At 36.9% G+C, this 14,271-nt stretch overlaps 1 protein-coding gene across 5 annotated transcripts in view; it reads right to left on the reverse strand.

Annotated features, from left to right (window-relative positions):
- LRP1B (LDL receptor related protein 1B) overlaps positions 1-14,271 on the reverse strand; it is a 641,000-nt gene that overhangs the window by 219,002 nt on the left and 407,727 nt on the right. For all 5 annotated transcript variants that reach the window (XM_054278342.1, XM_054278341.1, XM_054278340.1 and 2 more), the window contains 4 exons: positions 11,430-11,652; positions 8,408-8,579; positions 5,637-5,780; positions 3,600-3,836 (listed from right to left, as the gene is read on the reverse strand). In XM_054278342.1, the coding sequence (XP_054134317.1) occupies positions 3,600-3,836; positions 5,637-5,780; positions 8,408-8,579; positions 11,430-11,652 (776 nt within the window). The remainder of the gene's footprint in view (positions 1-3,599; positions 3,837-5,636; positions 5,781-8,407; positions 8,580-11,429; positions 11,653-14,271) is intronic.

Genomic DNA, 14,271 nt, shown 5'->3' on the forward strand with positions numbered 1-14,271 from the left:
GTCCTACTGGGCTCTGAGAGGCCTCATAAGATTTTGCTCAAGTCAAGAAAACACTGACATGGGTAAAATCAAACTTGAGGACACTGACTGATTTGTTCAAAACACGTTTTATTTTTATCCTCCCTGACAAAGGCAATATGATGCTAAACACAGTTTTTATACTAATCAGATCAGATTTTTATATTAAAAACATCATATTTTTAAGGATAATATTTTGATTTTTTTGCTTCTTTGGGAGTCAAACCAGTCAAAATATGTGCTGTATTTGTATCAGCAGCAAAACTGTTAGATTAGAATGCTGGACACCTCCTAAAATTTACAGGACTTTTGCTCCACATGTATTCAGCTTCATATAATTCTGTCTTTGAGTTACCTTGCTTCTGCAGGAATTTTGGGGCTAATGTGATTCTAAACAATATATAATTTAAGTCAAAAAAACCCTCATGGTAACTAGATACTAAATATATCAGAAAGTTTGGGTTTTTAAAGGAGAATTCTACAGCATGACCCTATAGAGATAAATGGCATTGGTTTTGTGGAGTTGCAATTAAAAATTCAATTTTATTAAAAAATTCAATTTTATTCAAAAAAAGCTTTAAATACATTAATTATGTATTTAAATAATGTAATTATATCTTCAAATGGGCTTCACATCAAGTAGCAAACAGGAAGAAAACAATGGTCATTCTGCCATTCTTGTGTTGATTTGACTACAGGAATTCAGTCCTTCTGCAGTAAAGCCCTGTCAGCATAAAAGGGATGGGGCAATAAAAAAGCCTTGTGATCATTCTCCACTTGCTGACTGAAAAGTTAACATTTGTAATTCTGGAATTTCCACCAGAATTTTCCTCCCAACACCAATATGAGAGCTCCAAATGTGTTGAATATAGATGGGAGGTTTTTACAAGCAGTGCCAGAGGCAGCAGTTTGCTACACTGCTTTTCAATATGAAACAGAGAACAGGCGCAACATGTGATTTGGTACAGAATGGCCAAGCTCAGCAATGCTATGTGTAATAAATAGTTTCTCAAATGCTAGATTGACATAAAACCTGGTTGGAAAATAATTCTTCTATATATCAACCATCTAAACAGCTTCCAAAGAGCTTTACAGACTTACTGTGGCCTTATTTAAGCAACAGGTTGACCATCTTGACTAATATTTACAAGTAAAGGTTTTAAGAATTTTAGAGTCACAGCAATCCCCCAAAAAATATTAGTGGTACAAAGACAAGTTAAAAAAAAAAACAAACCCAGAGCTTGTGTACATGTCACATTCACTGAGCAATATTTAAAAATGTCAGTGGTTTTTAAAGACTCAGACATTAAAAATTTCTGGTGTTTTTTTTTTTCCAATTTTTTAATGTAAAAGACTGATTTTACATGCAAGTTTGAGAGGTTAATTATAATTCTCGTTGCTGGTGGAAGGACAGCACTGCTGCAGCTGTGCCACCAGCTCTAAGCCAGACTGTGCTGGGGGCTGTCAAATTGTTATCAACACCACCCAGCAGTTTGCTTCCCAAAGTGAAGAAACAGAAATCACAGCTGAAACTGTATGGGAGATCAAACTCCAGCAGTGTGAGGCGCTCAGTGATCTCAATTCCCAGTCAACAGCTGCAGGATCAGGCTCTCATGTAGGCAAACTGTAATTATCTGAGCTGCAATGCTGTCTGAACAAGTGTATATATTCTCAAAAAAACCTGATAGTCACCAAAAAGAGGCAATTTTTAATCTGAGAAGTGGCACCTACCACAGCTAGAAGCTCTTAGCAGCATGCTGTTCAAAGCAAATATTACACCACCTCCTGACACACCTGATTTTCTGTAGTAGCCTTCCACCGAGGAATGATTTAATCTGTCCCTGCTGAGTTCGTGAGGGTTGACAAGAATAAAAGCTGAGGTGTTAGGGCTGGAGGCCATATTAATTTTTTAAATCATGAAAAATACATTAACAAATGTTCTTTAAAAATACTTTAAAGTTATGAAACTCCACCAAGTTAGAACTAACAATGGAAGCTCCTGGGAAAGGGGAGACTGACAGTGACATATTTTTTGTCTTTGCAAATAGAATCACCAAAAATAAATCATCAGATAATCCACAGCTCTATCAGTATTGCATTAATATTTTTGCTATCTTGTACTTCTAAAGAGTAGACACTGCACTTAATCATTATTTACAGGAATATCACCAATTTTCTAGTTTGGCATACAAATTTATTCGTGTTTGTGTACGCCAACCCCAACCTGTTTGACCCTGACTGTCTGACTCCAATCTGTCTGACACCACTCAGCCAGGATGCTCCTTGCTGCACCTTTACAATGTTTTAATTTACATGTTTCCTGCTCCTCCATCTACTCCCTATTTGAACTACTTCCCTGTCAAATGAAATGCACAGTCAGGAAAGGAAAGTCAGCCATGGAAGATGTGAGATGTACATTATCCATTCCCGTGCTGGCAGTGAAATGAAGAATTACCAGAGTTACAGCTGAGTATTTGTTATTTTGTGAGACAAATTCCCTTTATTAACCATTCACCAGGGCAGGGTAAAGAGCCTGTCACTATTCCTTGCAACTGCTGCTGAAGGGATCTATGTGCAGACTCTGAGGAGAGACCTTGCACTGAAAGAGCATCGTATCACTGCACAGAGGAGATGGCTCCTCAGAACTGTGCATTAAAACATGCCTTATGAATGACAGGGAGTGAGCATCCCTCTGCTGGAACAATGCTATTCTAGTTACTTTCACTGTCCTAAGCTTCCATTCACAAGTAAATATATGAAGCTCTCTGAAGGCTAAGATGAATATTTATGCTTCTTCTTAGATTGAAGACCAGAAAATAATTACTGCAGAATGAATTGCAGCTGAGGCAGTTGCTACCTCCTGCTGAAGCAGTATTTCAGAGAAGGGTCCATAAAGGAAAACAAAATATAAATTGACAAACTGGAAGATTTTTTCACTACAACAACATTTGGTGCAATGAGATATGATTCGAAAACAAGGAGATTCAGTGTAGTGGGAGATGTGGAAGCTAAAGGCTTGCTGGCATTTTCTCTTATTGCTATAATAAATGTTACAAGCATCTTAATTAAGGTTCTAATAAATGTTTAGGTCTAACTGTTGCTTCCACATTCACAATGGAAAATGCATCAGGAAAGACAATGCTTTTTTCCTAATGAGTTTTCAAGCACTACAGACAGTCTCATTGTGCCAAACTACTTGAATAAGCTCCAGAATCCACAGTGTGATGCAGGCTGGAGTGAAGAAGTCTTATAAAGTCTGCAAGGATTTGGGATGGCTCAACAAATATCCAGCTTCTGGAAGGACACAGTGGAGAAACTGGAATTACTCACCAGTGGTGAGCTTAAATGGACACAGTAGGAATCCACAATAGTGACTTAACCAAACTTTACATTTCTGCCCTCAGGAAAAAAAGAAAAAACAGGAGGCTGTAAAAAAGCATCTCCAATTCTGTTCAAGGTCAAAAATTTGTGTCTCTTTTCCACGGGAGACCCAAAAAAACCCTTTATATTATCTGCAAATGTCAGTTCAACTTTTCGATAGTGATCATCTCTGAATGCCACCAGCACTGAGCATCACCCACCGTCCTTGAGGATTGTTTCTCTCTCTGTGCCATCAATTTTCTGTCTTCCAATCAGGAAACTGGTGGTATCAGCAAAGTAAATGTAATTGGTTTCAGCGTGGAAGTCCAGAGCACGAGGATTGACCAGGTTCTCGATGGGGATCATGTACTCATCTGACATTTTGGTATTCAGGTCCATGCCCCGGATTATTCCCGGCCGCCCCTTCCCATAAAAAAGAAACAATTCATTCTTTGGTCCTGCAAAAGAAAGATTACAAACATAAACAACTGATGCTGCCTAATCTTCTTCACAGTGCATAATGTCCCTGTTTAATTAACTGGCATAATTAGTGGGGAGCAGGAGCCTTATTCGATACCGAAAACTAAACTTCCATATATTCTGAAGGTATCTAGATTTAAAAAACAAACAAACAAAACCTCAAAAAATAGGAAAAAAAAAACAAATCCAAGAAAAAAACCAGCTAATTCCATTACCTTATTCAAAATACAAGTTACTTCAGTGAGGTCCTTACATCTAATTATTTTTTTGTGTAAAAGTTCACACTGAAAAAGCAGTTGTCGATCACAGAATAACTTTGCACCTGCTGTGAAGTGGACATCTATAGCTCTGTAGACATTTAATTTTACAATTCATTAGGATCTATGAAGGTAATGTAGACCATGACTGAAGTAATCTTAAAATCTAATAACACCATGAAGGCCAGCATATATAAAATGCTTTTTTTCACCCAAAGTTTCTCAGAATCAAACAACAAAAAAGATTAAATTTCTTTAAGATTGAAAGGAATATAACAAACCAACATACTCTGTTCTTTCCAGCTGAGTTAAAACACAGGGATATCAAAAGTTCATATTTCTAAGATTTTTATAATGTAAATAATTAAGCTGATTACAAACAACTGGAACTTAGCAAAGTGATTTTCTTTCCTTAAAGACTTATCCTTAGAGCTTTAATGCTATCAATATATCTCTTAAAATTCTCTCTATATTTTTCCTACTGGCTCTCAGAGTTTTTGATGGAATTGTCAGTGAAAATTCCATGAGGTTTGACTGAGGTCAAATAAATCCATCTACCAGCATCCATCAGAGTATCTAACTGCATGTCTTTTATCTGAACTAAATCAAAACCAGGCAAAAACCAGGCATTCCCCAAAACTCCTGTTGGCTGTAGGTGACCAACAGATTGTGCACATGTAACCTTAGGTATAACCACAGCTGCACAAATCACATTTGTTTTCACAGAATATTCTCAGAAAAACCTTGACTTGTTCACAGCAATGTTCTGCTTTTGTGCTCTAAGTTTACTGTATGGGTGGAAATTGTAGCAGTACCTTTCTGCTGTGAAAAGCAAATAAATAAAGAGTGAGGCTGATTAATGTAAAGCTTGTGATAATTTTAGTATTCTTTGGGCATTCCAGGTTTAACCTGTCACTCCTGTGAATTCAGCCAAATCAAATAACTTTAAGGGAATGAAAGGAGCATGTGAACAAAGTGTCAGGTACATGTTGAAAGTGTGTAATGTTATATAGTGGAAAACTTAGAGTTTAATGTTTTAGAACATAGTAATATATATAAAGTAAGATAGAGGTTAGGTTTTTCTTTACCTTTGTTATGAATTTAAGTAGTATTGTAATTAATAAATCGTAATTAAATAATAATAAAAATTACTATTAATTGTATTTAATAAAAATGCCATTATTTATATTATTATAGGTCTATATTAATGGTTATAAGTAATTATTGGGTTAAAAGTAAAAATAATTTAAGTATTATTTTTTTACTTAGTTCATCTTTAAAAAATTAATTAAAAGTATAACTCTATTTTTAGTTTATTAGAGTTTTGTAAAATTCACCGCTTATGAGACTATAACATAGATAAGAATTATTAAATATTTGAATTTCAACAAAAAATTCTGTCTCACACATTTAACTTGAAACAAACTTTACCCCAGAGCAGCCCATGTGATTTGCTAGAGAACACCCAGAACCATCCCCTGGACTATTCCTGGCTGGCAGCCTGTGACCCCAAGGACATACTTTTGCATGACCTGCCATCACTCCCCAGGATGAAGCCGGTCCTGCAGCGACACGTCCTTGCTTTGTGGCTGCTGCTGAGCAGGCAGATGTGGGAGCATCCCCCCGGCATTCCAGATGGATCCAACTCACACGCGTGGCTTCTGACTATGGCGAGGGGAAAACAGCTCAGATCATTCAAAGAAAGGCAATTGCATCAGCATGGAGAGGAGTCAGACAGAGGGAAAATACAATAAAAGGGGGTTTGTGTCACAAGAAATCTCTCACTAAGGAAAGTGTTTTTTAAAGATATTGAGCAGGCAGATGTGGGAGCATCCCCCCGGCATCCCAGACGGATCCAACTCACACGCGTGGCTTCTGACCATGGCAAGGGGAAAACAGCTCACATCATTGAGGGCAAGGCAATTACATCAGCATGGGGAGGGGTTAGACAGAAGGAAAACATAGGAAAAGGGGGTTTGTGTCACAAGAAATCTTTCCCCAAAATATAACTGTGGCATTCACGTTCTCTGAAAAAATCCCTTCACCCAGGAATTTTCTCCTAAGAAGCCTCAGAGAAAAGGAAAACAATTTTTATGTCATTTGCTTCTCTTGTGCTGTGCTCATGTGGAAAGTGTTTGGAGATTGTTTACCCACAGGTGATTGTTTCACTGGATTCTGGTGTCAGTTGTTTTGAATTTTTGGCCAATCAGTGCCAAAAGTCATTATCATCTTTTTAGCACTAAGTATCCTTTCTGTATTCTTTAGTATAATATAGTTTAGTATTCTTTAATATAATATAGTATAATAAAGTAATAAATTAGCCTTCTGAGAACATGGAATAAGATTCACCATTCCTGCCTGCATCGGGGATCCCTGCAAATACAATATATAACTGCTAAGGAAGGTGTTTTTTAAAGATGGTATCCAAGCCAGGCCAATAATGTCCAGGGTTATCGAGCCATGCCCGTGACTGTGTGCAGTCACCCCATTGTGAATGAGCTCCTGCACTGCATTTTCTGGGCAGTGCTTCCCTGGGGGAGCTGACACTTCTCCCCTTTTCCATTTGCTGCTTTGGTACATGGGGTTGGTTGGGGTTTTCTGAGGACAGAGTGCATCCCTTGCTCACACAGTCTGGCACTCCTTCTACTCCATTACACAGCACCTTTCAGGGCAGACACATATGCTGAAACTAAAGAACATAACAAGCCTCCTAGAATTCTTCCATATCTATAGAACCACAGAATGGTTTGGGTTGGAAGGGGCCTTAGGGCCCATTTTATTCCAAACCCCTGCCATTGGCAGGGACACCTTCCACTAAACCAGGATGTTCCAAGCCCCATCCAACCTGGCCTTGAACACTTCCAGGGATGGGGTGCAGATTTGTATAGCTGGGATTTAAATCCAGCTGAAGAAGTCAAAGAATTCCTTATCCTTGATTTCATATTTCCAAATGCATGGTTCTATATTAGCAGCTTTTTTTTTTTTTTAAACTATTTTAGGCAATATGGTGAGGAAACAAAACCTACCAGGCTATCTTACATTTTATAAGCTGGCTTAAACCAGAAAAAAGAGTATTCTAGTTGAAAAAATGTTCTGTTCTTCCTACTTTACCTCAAGCTTTTCAGGTTTGTTTCTTTTAAAATAAAACAATCAAGTGGTTTAGGGTCGATAAGGTTAAAGGTAATACAGAAACTCCACCAAGCCGAGACAGCTGTTACAGAGAATCCTGACAAGCAACAAACATGTCCATTCAAAACAAAAGGAGTAGAGGAGTAATCACAGGATGTAATAAAAGATTACACTGTGCTCATGTCTCTCCTCTACTCAACCTCTCTGACTCCCTCAGGAGTACGAGAGGGATGATTATAGCAAAGAAAGAGTCTTTGCAGCCTCCTTCAGACATTGACATCTGCAAATCAATGTCCTCAGCTCCAGGGTGAAAATTAGTTCACCCACTCTACATCAATTTAGAGTTTGTTCCCACTTCACAAACTTCTTCAGAAGCAGCCATTCTGTTTAGAAACATCGACACTGAGAATTGATGTGTTGGCTTTTCTGTCTAAGCAGTCATGGCAACGATTTATTGTTATCAGTCATGCCAAAAACATCCCCATAAAGCGTTGCGGTAAACATTTTGGATCTTGCTATCTCTGCACAAAGTTCCCAGAGCTCCCACTGATGTTCTGCCTACAGAAAGGATGTGAACAGATTACAGTCATACAGACCTCAGAAATTGCTGTTTTACCAAAAAATTCCGAGATAAAAACGAGTTCTTTCATTCTAGATGAAAATGACGATTTCTTTCGCAGATGGCGAAGCTGATATTCACACAAAGCAAGGACACCCTGTCAGATTTTCCCCATCTCACCAGGGAGAGCTTGGCTGCCCACATCTCTGTGCCTTTTTGGCAGCCCCAAAGATGGGAGCCCACCTGAGGTGTGGGTCTGTCTAAAAAGCAGACCCAGAGATATCAGGAATCTCTGAGGTCTGAGACCCAAAGCATGGGGACAACGCTGGGCATCCAACAATCCTGAAGGTGTTAAATTCAGAGTGCTGAGTGCTACAACGTGCAGAGCAGGGCTGGAAATTCTCTGGAATTCTCTGGAAACGGTTGACTTGGAGCTTGGGAAAAGTGGAACAACCACACAAAACTCAAGGAACACAACGTTGTGCCACAAGGACAAATTTTCATGCCATCTTCTCAGATACTTTTTTCTGGTAGGACCTTTTTGACTGCACAAGCCCTCACTATCTGGTTTTGTGCTTTCTGGAGAGAGGAAATTTGATCTTACCTGCTGCTTGAGTCCTCTTCTGGAACACACGGATCTCTTTGGCATCGTCCAGCCTGGCAAGAGCCTGAACATCAGTACCATTGTACCTGTGGATTCGTAAAATGCTGAGGTTGTCTGAATTTACTGTATACAAATAGTTCTCAAACACTGCCAAGCCACAAAGATGCCTCATCTGGAAAAGAAACAAATTGTACCATTATTTTAGCTTAATATTTGAGGCATATCTGGGAGTTGTAAATGTCAACCACTGTGTGGATTGTATGTGATAAACTGCACAAAAGGCTTTCTGAGTACTTGTAAATAATAAACACCAATTACACTAAAAGTATAGTTCACATTCTTGTAGTGTGACATTTATAGTTAGAAAAACTTTGCACAAGAAAGGCAGAAAATTCAAATTATTTAGCAATCTAAATTCCTTTATTCTACAAATTACGAAGTTCCTCTGTTTTTTAAATTAAAATCTTCTACATTCTTGAAGTGCAACAGCTAAATTAGTATTAACTAATGATCATTAACTAACAGTAACTGAGATAAATTAATTATTATTAACTAAGAAATATATCAAACTTAGAAATTTAAAACACACTTCATAGGTGTAATTGATCCATTTTTAAAAATTATTTTATGATCAAATCAGGGAAAATGGTGCAAGATATATCTGCTGAATATTTTCTTGAGAAAATATTTTATAATAAATAAACAAATTCTGTCAGCTCTGCTGTGTTCCTTTTATGTTGGTGTCTTTGAACATGGTGGTGGCCAATTGGCAGTGCTTGTTTATTAAAAAGTGAATTCTAAAATTTTGATAATCTCTGATGTGTCTGGTACATTGATAAAAAATTACCTAATAGCTGGTAGTTAGACAATCACAACTCAAACACAAAGTGTTCAATTATTTAGAGGCTGTGCTTGATTTATAGATTTAGAAAATGTAAAGTATCTCACTGGCAATTTTGAAAACTGAACAAGTTAAAGAAAATGTTTTTGTCAGATGTCCCAATATTCACAGGCTGAATATATTATTACTTTAACCATTCAACTGCTCATCATCACAAAGTATTTACTTATCTCATTCACTCCCAAATGCAGACACACGTCACAAAAACCCAACCCAAACAAAAAAACCCTGTTGTGCATCAAGTATTTCAGTCATTCTGGAAATTATAGCACAGTTGGCCAAGTCTTACCATTGTATTCTGTTTTCACCCAGAAAAAGGAATAATTATTGACATCATTGGAAGCATTTGATGAGGACCCAATAGAAATTCAATGCAATTATAGTAAGATGGAAAATAAAACAGCCTTGAAAATAAAGCCACATCTGTACCAAACTGTGGAATTCTCCCCTGAATTACAATCCTTCCTTCCTTATTTCCATTTGCACTCAGTGTAAATCTTTATCATTTAAATCCCATGAGAGATTTTCTTTATTAAAACTATTAAAGCTATGTGGCTCATTTTGCAATGCTTTTAACATTGATCTAATTATTTGTATTAATTTTTTAATTTCTTGGATTTTCTACATCTCATGAAGCTTTCCAGCAACCCTGTGCATGAGTAAAAACGTTACTGGTTTGTCCTTTGAAAGCCAGGAAGGCTGTCAACCACAGAATCCAGTTTTGTTTGGAAAACACATCTTTGGCATGTTTGTACTTACACAATAAACTTTAGTCCCTAAAAATTCTTGGGAACAGTTTTATGGTCTGCTGTTTCCTTGGACTAATGAGGAGTGATTTGGAGAAACAATGATTCTAGATCATGGCACATGCAGTACAAAATATACTGAAATTACCAATTCTTCATTTGAGTGGAAAGAAAATTAGTGCCACTTGTGACAACAGGGAGAGGCCAAACTTCTTAATACCCTTCATCCATTTCAAAAAACAGATTTCATTTTTTAGCTAGTTTTGAGAAAAATTTCTCTGAACTTGATAAAGTATCCTCTTTTGCATCTAAATTTCAGCAAGAAGAGGAAGAACAAGCATCTCTCCTATGACATAAGTACAGCTCAGTTAGAAGCCTGTAAAGGTATTTTTTAATGGCTTCTGAAAATGATTTTAGCTTTTAAAATATCTAATGCAAAATGATACTTAAAAAAAAAAAAAAAACAAACCAAAAACAAAAACAAAAAACCCAAAAGTTTTCAAGACCTCTTGTTCCAGAACTGGTTAAAGACTGGGGATAGATTGGCAGAAATAGGAAGGGGTTTGCCAAATCACAACTTTCACTGCTTTTTGTCACATTTTCTGCCTCTTTTTGGTTAAAAGTCTAACCAGTTGCATTTTCCTAAACACTGATTGCTTGGAAGCAACAAATGACAGAAGAACTGGTAAAATGTTTCTTGTTTTTGCACATTTTTACATTCCCTGTTTAACCTCAGGCAGAAATACATGCAAACTTGGTGCCCACACCTGGAAGTCCAGGTAGTGACCAGAACAGTTTGGTCTTTGATGATTTTCCCTGGATTTACATAAAACTCACAAGTGCCAGAGAACTTTTCCACTCTCCAGGCTAATGAACTGAAATGCTCCTGCTCTAAGACTCACAGTCCCAGAGTTTGTATTTATGACTCTGAACATCAGGATCAGCTGTGAAAAGCATCACTGCCACCAACAAAAATAAGATTTAAGGGCATCCAGATTAGTCTGAATGGATGAATAGCTTTTGCTATTCTATTTCACATTATTGTGCCTGTTAGTCTCTCCTTCCTGAGTGGGTAAGGACATCTTGTCATTAATGATTTATCTCCCTGCACCTTTCCACCCCAGATTTTCCCTCCTGAAGTCTTTAGCAATGGTGACTTACAAGGTGCATTGTTAATGAGACTCTGCTTGGAAATATTGATAACTTGCAAAATTGCTAAATTGCAGATAAACCAAAACATGTAGCTGCATCTTTTAAATTCCAACACATCTGAATTAAAAAGGTTAAAAATCACGAAATTCCTGTAGCTGCTAGCATTTTGTGCATTCATTCATTGACATTATTACTTTTTTCTGATTTACAAATAAATACCTACTTGTCTGCCTTTAGTTATTGTTTGCCTCCTTCTCCCCTGATAGTCAACAACTTCCACACTCTCCAGGTATATGTCAAGCCAGTACACATATTTATTGATGAGGTCTAATGCCAGAGCAGTTGGCTGTTCAATTTTTGAGTCTACTATCCACGTCCTGTTCATTCCATCCATGTCACATCTCTCCACCTTGGCAGTGTTCCCGTAGTCTGTAAAGAAAAGCTTGCTGTTGAAAGAAAATAAGATGTTGTAAGTTTTAAAGGGTGTGAGCAGAGTGCAAAGATCCTGCTGGCTCTGGAAAAAGGAAGTTTTCATTCTTTGTGATTTCAATTTCCTATATACCCCACAATTATTTTTAAAATTCACCATATCTTCTAACAAATTAACAATTACACAGAATTATCTTTCAAATGTAAAGCACAGAAGTTCTAAATGCATCTCTTTACAAAACAGATGCACCATGTAACACTCTAAAATTACCATCCTAAATTCATTTTTAACCATTATTTGTAAAGAATGGTAGGATAGTTACAGATAACAGCGACAAAAGCACAAAGCACTCAGGTTGTCTGGAGAACAGTTATTGCACATCAGCTATAACAAATACAGGGATCCCCACTGTCAGGTGCTTTAGCATCTATTTCTGGAGGAGCTGCTTTAGTCTGTAGTTCATTTGTCCCCAGCCTTGGAAAGGTGCTCAGGTTTCAAAATGCTTCCACAAATCCAGTGAGTCATTCCATCCAGGAATAATGGGAAACTATCAAAGGCTTAAAACTGCTGCTAAAGCTCCCTAACCCAATGCCTGATCAGCATTCACTGGGCTTAGCGAATCAATTCTGATTAACCCGACGATATTTTAACAGGATTACCTATTTGTGAGAACAAATTACACTTGCAGGCTGAGGACCACCTTGCCATGACTTTAACATGCTCTAAAGAATAATCTGATTCCAGGCTGAACGTTACTGAAACCACTTTGAGAACAAGGATTTCATTATCCAAATGAAGTGAATTATCTCCTAGTTATTACCACTAATGGGAATAACTTTGGATCAACAGCACATAAAACTTCAGATATCTTTATGTGACAGAGCAGTAATTTATAGCCTTGTAACTTCTCATAAAAATCCAGTTTTGGGCTATTTGCTGAACAGCAGAATGAAACCCATATCCTTTATTTTCAGCCTTCAAATAAATAAGAATACATTTTAGAGTAAAGTGTTTCAAGTGCAAAAAATACAAACAAAATAGAAAAAAACCCTACACAATAACTTTTTAAAAAAGTAAAGGGATTAGAATAATCTATAGTCTATGTGCAGGAGCTGTCAAATGCCAAAATGAATTGATCTCAGAATCATAAAATAGGGCTGGAGGAGACTTTGAAAGGTCATGTAGTCCATCACCAGGCCATAAGGCAGAATAAACTTTACCTATAACATTCCTGAGGGATAGCACCATTCCTGACAGGGATTTCTATTTATCAAAATAATTCTGAATTCCTGTCCTGTCCTTCATTGGCATTCTTTATTCCAGCTGTACTCTAAGAATATATTTAAAAACACACACTTAACATCCAGGTCTATATAAATCAATATGTCCTAGTACAGAATATTTGCAAAGTAAAAATCATGCCTGAAAAGCAAAAATAATTTGGACTGAAAAGAGAAAAAAAAGTGTATATAGCAGTATATACACTTATTTATGTATGTATTCAGATCATCAGAAATAACAAGGCCAACACCTATATATATTTAAAATAAGTTGTTAAAATGTTATATGTACTCCAGACCACAGTCTGTACTTCTGGGGATTTGATTTATGTTATTTAATGGAACTTTGTATCTCAATATTCAATAATTCAAATAAAGTTCATTTTGGAATCATAGAACCACCTGGGTTTGCTGGGATCAGACACTCATGTATAAATAAATATATAAACACACATTTATGTAAATACACATCCAGACACACAGCACTTACAAACACCTGAAGTTTGACTTGACACTGCCTCTTCTGCATAGTGTTTGGTTTAATTAATAAATTAATATTTCTAAAGATTAAATTAAAAGTTGAAAAGAAATATATATATATATTAGCTTTTACAACAAGACTATCTTTTCAGATCAGACAACAAATAAAATTTTTGTATGTCAATAGCAAATAGATCCAGTAAGGAATATCTAAGAATTAAGAATATATAAGAATTTAAGAAGTTGCTCCAGCTTTGTGGAATAGGGGGTCAATTTCTTTATTTTCCTCAATATCTGTCTTATATTAACATCATTTGTGCAAGTTATCATGACTTCATGTGTAAATTACACTCTTTTTACTCTAAAAAATCATTATTCTCCTCCTTGAGACTGACAAAAATGAAACTTTATGATTAAAGGAAGAGGTAAAAGACAGAACAAGAAAGTAGTTCCCTAAGTGCTGCTGCATGACCAAAGTGCTCTGAAAATTAAATTAAGAAAATTAAATGCTTTAGTGTGTAATCTTTAAATGCAGCTCTGTATTTAATGACCAATGCAGATTTTTAGAGTGAGGTTTAAAGCAGAAGTGCATTTCTAACACAGGAAGTTGACCCACAATTACACTGTGGTGCCTTTGCCTTGGGAGCTCTAAAGGATGCGCTGTACAATATTTATTTCAGCTCTAGGCTGATTTTTGTGCTCACAAATGGTGCTGGGTTTGCCTCTCCATTTTCAGCAGAGGGCAATGAAATCTTTTATCCATTCACAGAGCAATTTTGGGAGGAAAACTGAGTGTGCATGTCCCTGCAGAGCCCAGCTCAGGGCACTGGGGCTCACAGAGAGCTGAGTCCACTGCAGCCTTCATTTCCTGCCAA

The sequence above is a fragment of the Melozone crissalis genome, unplaced genomic scaffold (assembly GCF_028551555.1).
Source record: "Melozone crissalis strain CALT ecotype California unplaced genomic scaffold, PUWL_Pcris_2 ptg000023l_1, whole genome shotgun sequence".
Lineage (NCBI taxonomy): Eukaryota > Metazoa > Chordata > Aves > Passeriformes > Passerellidae > Melozone > Melozone crissalis.